This window comes from Pithys albifrons, chromosome 29, assembly GCF_047495875.1.
Source record: "Pithys albifrons albifrons isolate INPA30051 chromosome 29, PitAlb_v1, whole genome shotgun sequence".
Taxonomy (NCBI): domain Eukaryota; kingdom Metazoa; phylum Chordata; class Aves; order Passeriformes; family Thamnophilidae; genus Pithys; species Pithys albifrons.
In genome coordinates this window covers 5558545-5567082 of record NC_092486.1, presented here as the reverse complement: position 1 = coordinate 5567082, position 8538 = coordinate 5558545, and the positions used below count along the sequence as shown (strand labels likewise).

The 8538-nt window shown below is 63.1% G+C and overlaps 1 protein-coding gene across 1 annotated transcript; it reads right to left on the bottom strand.

Moving 5' to 3' along the window:
* Positions 1-2158: 2158 nt before the first annotated feature.
* On the bottom strand, positions 2159-8538 carry LOC139683761 (steroid 21-hydroxylase-like). Its single transcript, XM_071579164.1, has 10 exons — positions 8364-8538; positions 7645-7734; positions 6968-7119; positions 6493-6588; positions 5748-5855; positions 4958-5044; positions 4528-4713; positions 3699-3859; positions 3117-3220; positions 2159-3043 (listed from the first exon to the last, which is right to left on the bottom strand). Exons 1-10 carry the CDS (start codon positions 8536-8538, stop codon positions 2796-2798), a joined length of 1407 nt encoding a protein of 468 aa, XP_071435265.1. The 3' UTR covers positions 2159-2795.

Genomic DNA, 8538 nt, shown 5'->3' with positions numbered 1-8538 from the left:
CGGGACAGCCCCCGGGACAGACCCCCGGGACAGCCCCCAGGACAGACCCCCGGGACAGCCCCCGGGACAGACCCCCCGGGACAGACCCCGGGACAGACCCCCGGATAGACCCCCCGGGACAGCCCCCGGGACAGCCCCCGGGACAGACCCCCGGGACAGACCCCCGGGCCTGAAAATGCCCTGGAAAGCCCCAGTTCACCTGCTGTGGGGTGGGGGACTCACCTGTGGGGAGTGGGATCTGGGAGGTGGGGTTAGAACTGCAGGGAAAGGGGGAAAACAAGCAAAGACAAGGAAAAAAGGGATAGGAAAACAGAAAAAAAAAGGAAAAATAAAATACCAGTGAAAGGGGGGAGAGGAAGAAGGAAAGGTAAGAAAAAAAGGAGAGAAAAAGATGAGGGAAAAGCAGAAGGAAAGGGAAAAAACGAGAATAAAAGCAAATATGAGGAAAAGGGAGGAAACTAGCAAGAAAAAAAACAACAGATAAGAAAGAGGGGAGAAGGAAAAGGAGAAAAAAGGAACATAAAAAGGAAAAAAGGCAAAATAGAGGGGAAACGATAAGGGAAACGAAGGAAATAAAAAGAAAAGGAAAAGGAAGAAGAAACTGGCCTGGAGATCAGGGACCCTCCAAGCTGCTCCATCCCTCCCCTCCCCAGGACAGGGCAAGGAAAGCCCACAGACCCCTCAGCACCCACAGCCCCCTCAGCACCCACAGCCCCCTCAGCACCCACAGCCCCCTCAGCACCCACAGCCCCCTCAGCACCCACAGCTCCCTCAGCACCCACAGACCCCTCAGCACCCACAGACCCCTGAGCACCCACAGCCCCCTCAGCACCCACAGACCCCTCAGCACCCACAGCCCCCTCAGCACCCACAGACCCCTCAGCACCCACAGACCCCTGAGCACCCACAGCCCCCTCAGTACCCACAGACCCCTCAGCACCCACAGCCCCCTGAGCACCCACAGCCCCCTCAGCACCCACAGCCCCCTCAGCACCCACAGCCCCCTCAGCACCCACAGCCCCCTCAGCACCCACGTTCCTCTCTGTTGCAGACAGTGGCACCGCTGGGCTCTCACCCCATGCCAGAGGTTCCCTGGCACAGGTCCCAGCTCGAGCTGGTGCCTCTCCAGGTGTGTTCTGGCATGAGGAGATGCTGTTACTTTGGGTCTTTTCTGGCCTTGATGCCTGTGAGAGTCTGTTCTTTTCTTGCAAAGTTATGGAAAACACACATTTATAATTGGGACTTCAGCCTTGAAGGAGAAGCTTTTTGTGTACACTGGAAGTGTTTTGTGGCCTGGCTGCTCACTGACAGCCAGTCAAGGACGAGTCAAGGAGAAAAAGAAGAGGAAGATGATGAAGGAACGACCACTGGCCCCAAAAGGGTGACCATCGATACACCCTGTGCTGAGGCACCGGAGCCCAGGCTGGTCCTGCTGGGGATCCTGAGCACGTTGGGGTCGGGATGTGCAGGAACTCTGACACATGAGAGAGTGGGACTTGGCCTGGGGGTTGTTTCTTTCCTTTTCTCAGCTTTTTTTCCCTTTGTGTGCTATTTCTCTGCAATAAACACTGTTTGAATTTTAAACAGTGTCATAGTTTCAGCCCAGAATCCTCCCTGGAACACCAGGGGATCCCAAATAAAGAAATCCCTGGAAAATGACACCCCAACAGGCTCCACTGTCCCACCCTGAGCCAGGGGGTTCTTGCTCTTCATTGCTTTGCTGTTTGTTACCACGGGGCTGCCAGGACAGCAGCAGCTGATGGATTATACCTTACATCTCCAGGACTTTCAACAAAACAGCCAACTAAGAGATGATTTGCCCTCATTCCCACAGATATAGAGGGTCATGGCTGGGGCCAGTCAGAGTGAGGGTGGGGCTGTGGCATCCAGGAATTCTGGAGGTTTTGGGGGACCCCAGGAAGAGCCAGGACTTGCAGGGAGAGTTCAAAAGTATAACTTTTATTGGGAGCAGGTAAATGCTGCCAATGTCCCTGGCATCAGGTGGGGGGGACCCAGGGATTTGGGGTGTTGAATGTGGGGACCCAGGGCTGTCCTGGGTTCAGGAGGATTCCCACACACAAAATAAAAGATGCAAAAATACAACTGAGGTAGCAAAGCCAATTTATTAGTAAGCAAAGGGAATTTATTCCTGTAGCACAGTTACAACAGCAAAGCAAATGTATTCTGTTAATTGTCATAGAAAACAATCCATCCCAGCCCTGGAATCTCCCCAGGCCGCTGGGCAGGAGCAGGAGGTGGAGCAGCACTGGCAGGGGGGGCAGGCTGGCAGTGCCCCTCCAAGGCATCCCCTGGATCAAAACGATGTGCCCCTGGTCCTCCCCCAGCCCAGCCCTCCTGTCCCCTCTCTCTGCAGGGCAGCTTTGCCAGCCCCTGCCTGGCCATGGCAGAGGCCGAGGCTGCAGCAGCTCCAGGGCCAACAACAGCTCTGCCCTTTGTGGTTCCTTCATCAAAGGCCAAGCTCCCACCAGTCCCAAGTTACACTAATCTTTCATTCTTCAAGACTGAGCTTTCCACAGGGAAACTCTGCAGTGTTTTCTCACAGCACATCAAGGAACACAACCCCAGACTCGACCCTGGGCCCTGACACGAGGGGTCAGGAGGGGCCGGGTGGGATGGGCTGGAGTCCGGTGTGGGCAGGGATGGGGTCACACAGGGGGGTCAGTCAGGGGTCAAGGTCAGCCGGGTTCAGGCAGTGCCACACAAGGGTCAGGTGTGTCCAGGAAGGGTCAGAGAGGGTCGGGTGGGTGACAGGGGGTCAGTGGGCTCAGCCCGGGTTACGGGGAGCCCGAGAGCTGGCACGGCACCAGGCGCAGGCGGAAGGGAGGGCAGCGCAGCACGGTGCCCGCCGACCCCTCCAGCCCCGGCAGGCCCCCCGGGCCCGGCTCCAGCCGGAATTCCCGCAGGATCAGCCCCAGGAACACGAAGAGCTCTGCCCGTGCCAGCGCCTCCCCCGGGCACGATCGCGCCCCGCAGCCGAAGGGCAGCAGCGACCGCGACGGGGCGTCCGCGGCCAGGAACCGCTCTGGGGGACACGGAGGGTTAGGGGGGACACAGGGGGGTGGGAGGACCCCAGGGGTGCAGGGGTACCCACGTACCAGGCAGGAAGGCCTCGGGGTGCTGCCAGATGTCGGGGTCCTGCTGGGCTGCCAGCAGGTTGGGGACCAGGATGGTGCCAGCTGGTACCGGGAGCCCTGCGAGACTGGGGGGACAGGGGGGCACTGAGGTGGGCTGGGGGCTGCTGAGAGCTACTGGGGCCATACTGGGATCTGCTGGAGCCATAGTGGGACCTACTGAGGCCACACTGGGGCTCTCTGGAGTCTCCTGTACGTCTGCCTGGGTTCCATATTGCAATCTGCTGGGGGCTACTGGGGGCCATTGGGTGTCTCTTGGAGTCTGCTGGGGCCATATTTGGGCTCTGTGGGGTCCGCTGGGATCTACTGGGTGTGTAATGGAGTCTACTGATGCCATTCTGGGGTCTAGGGGGCCCTACTGGGACTTACTGGGATCTACTGGGCCCTGTTGGGTTCTCCTGGTCCCAACGGATGCTGTCGAGTGGCCCCTACTGGTCTGTGGTGCCTCTTCCCAGTTGGCCCTCGCCCATACTGGTCCAGACTGGTGTGCAGCGATTCCTCCCACCCTGCCCTCACTGTCCCAGCCTGCACTGGGGGTGCTGGTACCTGGTGTGGCGCAGGGCGCAGTGGGGCAGTGCCAGGGGCGCGGGCGGCCGCAGCCTCAGGGTCTCGCTGACGGTGGCCTGGAGCAGGGGCAGGTGTGCCACGTCCCCCGGCCCGGGGGGGCCCGGCAGCCCACCCAGCTCTGCCCGCAGCCGTGCCTGCAGCTGCACAGGGGGCACAGGTGGGCATAGGGGGGAGCACAGGGGGGCACAGAGGGGCATGGGGGGGCACAGGGGGGCATGGGGAGGCACACAGGGAGGCACAGAGGGGCATGGGGGGGCACAGGGGGGCATGGGGGGGCACAGGGGGGCACAGAGGGACACAGAGGGGCATGGAGGGCACAGGGGGGCATGGGGGGGCACGGGGGGGCATGGGGGGGCATGGGGGGGGCACAGGTGGGCATGGAGGGGCACACAGGGAGGCACAGAGGGGCATGGGGGGGCACAGGGGGCGCGGGGGGGGGGCACAGAGGGACACAGAGGGGCATGGAGGGCACAGGGGGGCACGGGGGGGACACAGGCGGGCATAGGTGGGGCACGGGGGGTTGGCAGAGGGGGCACACCCCAGGGGACACACAGTGGCAATGGCAGGACAGAAGGACCCCCCCCTGAACCCCAGAGCCCCCCAAACCATGGGACTCCAAAGCCTCCAAAGCCTCCCCCTGCCCCCTGGAGACTCCCACAACCACCCAGATCCCCCAAACCAGCTCCTGGGACTTCCCAAACCTGCCCCTGTCTCTGCCATGGGGACCCTCATGAGCCCCCAGGCCCCCCCCCGAGCCCCCAGACCTGCCCTGGGGCCTCAGCAGCCCCTGCCCCCCCGTGTCACTCACCTCGGGGCGGTGCAGCAGGAAGGCCACTGCCCAGCCCAGCGCGGCCGCCGTGGTCTCGGTGCCCCCGATGAACAGATCCACCAGTGCCATGTGCAGCCGGGGGGGGCTCAGGGGGGTCCCCTGCACCCCGGGGTCACCCCCCAGCAGTGCCCCCAAAACTGTGTCCGAGGGTGGGCAGGGGCACTCCTGGGGAAGGGGGGACACATGACCCCTGACCCCTGGTTGCCCCAAACATGGGGGTCCCTCTCAAACCCCCAGTTCTCCCCACAACACCCGGTGTTCCTCCAAATTCCCCAAGTCCCTCGAACCCCTCTGGGTCTCCCCACACCCCTGGGAGCCCCCAGAGCTCCAGGTACCCCCCCAGTGCCTGGTTTCCCCTCCACAATGCCTTGTTCCCACCAAGGCCCCCTCGCCCCCCCGGGTGCCCCACCTGGTGCCGCCGGATCTGGGTCTCCACGAAGGTGTCGCGGTGCCGGACGAGCCGCAGCAGCTCCCGCAGCCCCGGGTTGGGCAGGGCCTGGGCACAGGGACCCCACAGGGACCCCCGGAGCTCTGAGATACGGCCCCTCCCCAGGGATGCCCCATAACCCCCCTCAGCCCCAGAGAAACACTCTGCCTGCCCCCCTGGGCCAGACAGACCCTACAGACGCTCCCTCTCCGACCATACAGACCCACCTGATGTCCCACAGGCACCCCCAGCTCCACAGAGACCCCCACACCCTCCATACAGACCACCCCAGCCCTACAGAGTCCCCATAACTGGCCCTCCCAGCCCCCAGAGCTCCCCAACACCATATAGGCCCTGTAACACCCCCCAGCCCCACACAGACACTACAACCCCCTCCCAGCCCCATGTTCCTTCACCCAGCCCCACATACCCCCCCAAACCATAGAGACCCCATAATCCCCCTCCCAGGGCCATATAGCCCCTCCCCAGCCCCAGAGAGACCACCCAAACCCCATATGGATCCTAAAAGCCCCATGCCAGCCCCACATACCCTCCCCCAGCCCCATATAGACCCTACAGCCCTCCTCACAGCCCCATATACCCCCTCAGCCCCATAGCCCACCCTGGGTCCTACAGCCACTCCCCAAGGACTCTGTAGCCTCCCAGGAGCCCCCATAGAGCCCCATAGCCCCCCACTGCTCCCACAGGGCTCTGTAGCACCCCCAGACCCTCCCAGTGTCCCCACAGTGCCCCTCAGCCCCTCTCTGCTCACCCGCAGGGGGGGCAGCAGGTCGAGAACCCTCACAGTGCTGCGCCCCCAGACCTGCAGCAGCTCCCCCAGGCAGTGGGAGAAGGCCCGAAGCTCCCCTGGCGGGGGCACCTGCAAGAGGACACACCTGGGTACTGCCCAGTGCCCCTGGATCCCCCCAGAGCACCCCAAACATCACTCCAGACACGGGTCCCCTCAAACTCCGGGTGCCCCCAAACTCCTGCCAGACCCCCCAGCAAACAGCTTGGTCCCCCCAAACACCTGGGCGTCCCCTCCACAAACCCCTGGTGTAGTTACAGTAAAACCAAAAGTCAGCAATTCAGATCTACAGCAGACCCTGTGAGACTGAAGGCAGCTGAGAGTAAACAGGTCACAGCTGCTCGGAGGAGTTGGTATCTCTTGGGAGCTCCTCAGGTTTCTCACAGCACACCGGAGAGGTTCTTGAAAACATCCAGGATGAGTTACTATAAACATGGGACTTGTGAGATAGTGTGTTCTAACCAATTGAGGTTTCTAGCGTGGTGATGTGTGACTCTTTTAGCCACTGAGCTGTAGTTCTAACCATGCATAAACTGTGCTCTGTGTAATAAAATGTCTTCACCACGAATCTCAGATTTGTGTGCAGTCCAGTTCCTCCACTATTTATTTTTTGTTTACTTTACCCTGGATCCCCCTGAAACTCTGGATGCCCCTGAACAGCTGGGTACCCCCAAACCCTGTCCCTGTCCCAGGGCCCCCCAGTCCCCACCAGGTCCCCGAAGAGGAGGCGTGCGATGGTGCTGCAGGTGTGGAACGTGAACACCTCGAAGGGGTCCAGGGGGGCTCCCCCGTGGGATCGGAGCTCCTGGGGGAAAGCAGGGTCAGGGCAGGCCCTGGGGCAAATTAAGGGGGCCCTGGGGCAAATTAAGGGTGCTCCAGGGGGGCTTGGGGTGCACCAGGGGGGCAATGGGGGGCTCTAGCAGGGGTTTGAGGTATCCCAGGAGGGTATTGGGAGGCTCTGAGTGTGGTTTCGGGGGCCAGAGAGGTGGGGGGCTCTCAGGGGAATTTGGGGAGTCACAGGGCAGGGAACTGGGGTGCAGAGTCTGGAGATGAGGTTTGGGGTGCAGAGGGTGGAGGTTGGGTGCAGGATCTGTTTGGGGATGCAGAGGGGTATCAGTTTGGGGGGTATCAGTTTTGGGGGTGTCGGTTTTGGGGTGCAAGAGGAGTCAGTTTTGGGGTCTCACCTTACACAGCTCCTGGCCCTGCAGCCACAGGAGGGGCCTGAGCCGCCCCCCAGCCCGTGCCAGCGCCGCCCGTGCCGCCCCCCGCTGCTGCCGCCACCCCGGGCACGGGGCCCCCAGCGCCAGGTCCTGCCCCCCCTGAGACACCAGCGACCCTGGGGAGGGGCAGAGGGCTCAGGGACCCCCAGAGACCCCCCAGCCCTCATAAGGATTCCACTTGGATCAGGGATATGCTGGAACCCCCCAGTCTGCCCCTGCCACCCCCACTACTCACATCCCCACCCCCATAGTGACCCCCCAATCCCATAGTGACCCCCCAATCCCATAGGGACCCCTCCAAAGCCCATAGTGACCCCCCAACCCCATAGTGACCCCCTCAATCCCATAGTGACCCCCTCAATCCCATAGTGACCCCCCAATCTCATAGAGACCCCTCCAAAGCCCATAGTGACCCCCCAACCCCATAGTGACCCCCCAACCCCATAGGGACCCCTCCAAATCCCATAGTGACTCCCCCAACCCCATGGGGGCCACCCCAAACCTTAGAGGGACCCTCCACCCCACAGCAACCCCCCAGATCCCACAGGGACACTCTCAGCTCCCACAGCGAGCCCCCCAGCCCCACAGAAACCTCTTCAAGCCACCCAGCACCCCCAGCCCACTCCCCGTGCCCCCCATACCCAGGTAGCTGGGTGGGCGCCCCAGCCAGTCCCCGCAGCGCCGAACCAGCGCCGCCCGAATGGTGCCCACCGAGCTCAGCACCAGCAAATCTGCGGGAAGAGCAGGCGCTGGGGAGGCCCAAACTGGGGGGATCCCAACCAGGGGGAGCCCTGGGGTGGGATGTTGGACGGAAGGTTTGGGGGAGGCCCAAGGGCAGCAGGGAGGGGGAGGTTGGGGGGGCGGTCCCAGGGCAGGTTTGGGGATCCCAGGGAAGGTTTGGGGGTCCCAGGGAAGGTTTGGGGGTCCCAGGGAAGGTTTGGGGTCTCAGGAAAGGTTTGGGGTCTCAGGGAAGGTTTGGGGGTTCCCAGGGCAGGTTTAGGATCCCAGGGCAGGGGTTGGTGTCCCAGGGCAGGTTTTGGGGTCTCAGGGCAGGGGTTGGTGTCCCAGGGCAGGGTTTGGGGTCCCAGGGCAGGGTTTGGGGGGGTCCCAGGGCAGGGTTTGGGGGGGGTCCCAGGGCAGGTTTGGGATCCCAGGGCAGGGTTGGGGTCCCAGGGCAGGGTTGGGGTCCCAGGGCAGGTTTGGGGGGTTCCAGGGCAGGTTTGGGGTCCCAGGACAGGTTTGGGGGAGGGGGGGTTGGGGTCCCAGGGCAGATTTACAGTCCCAGGGCAGGTTTGGGGGGTGTTGGGGTCCCAGGGCAGGTTTGGGGTGCCCTCACCGCCCCCCCCCCCCCCCCCCTCACCGCGCCCCCCCACGCGCATGCGCAGCACGGGTCCGGCCCGCAGCGCCAGCCGGCGCAGGTGCAGCGCCCCCTGCGGGTGCAGCAGGTGAAGCGCCGCCCAGCGCGGGCCGCGCCGCAGCAGCGCCCCCAGCGGCAGCAGCAGGAACAGCAGCGCCAGCAGCGCCAGCGGCGCCAT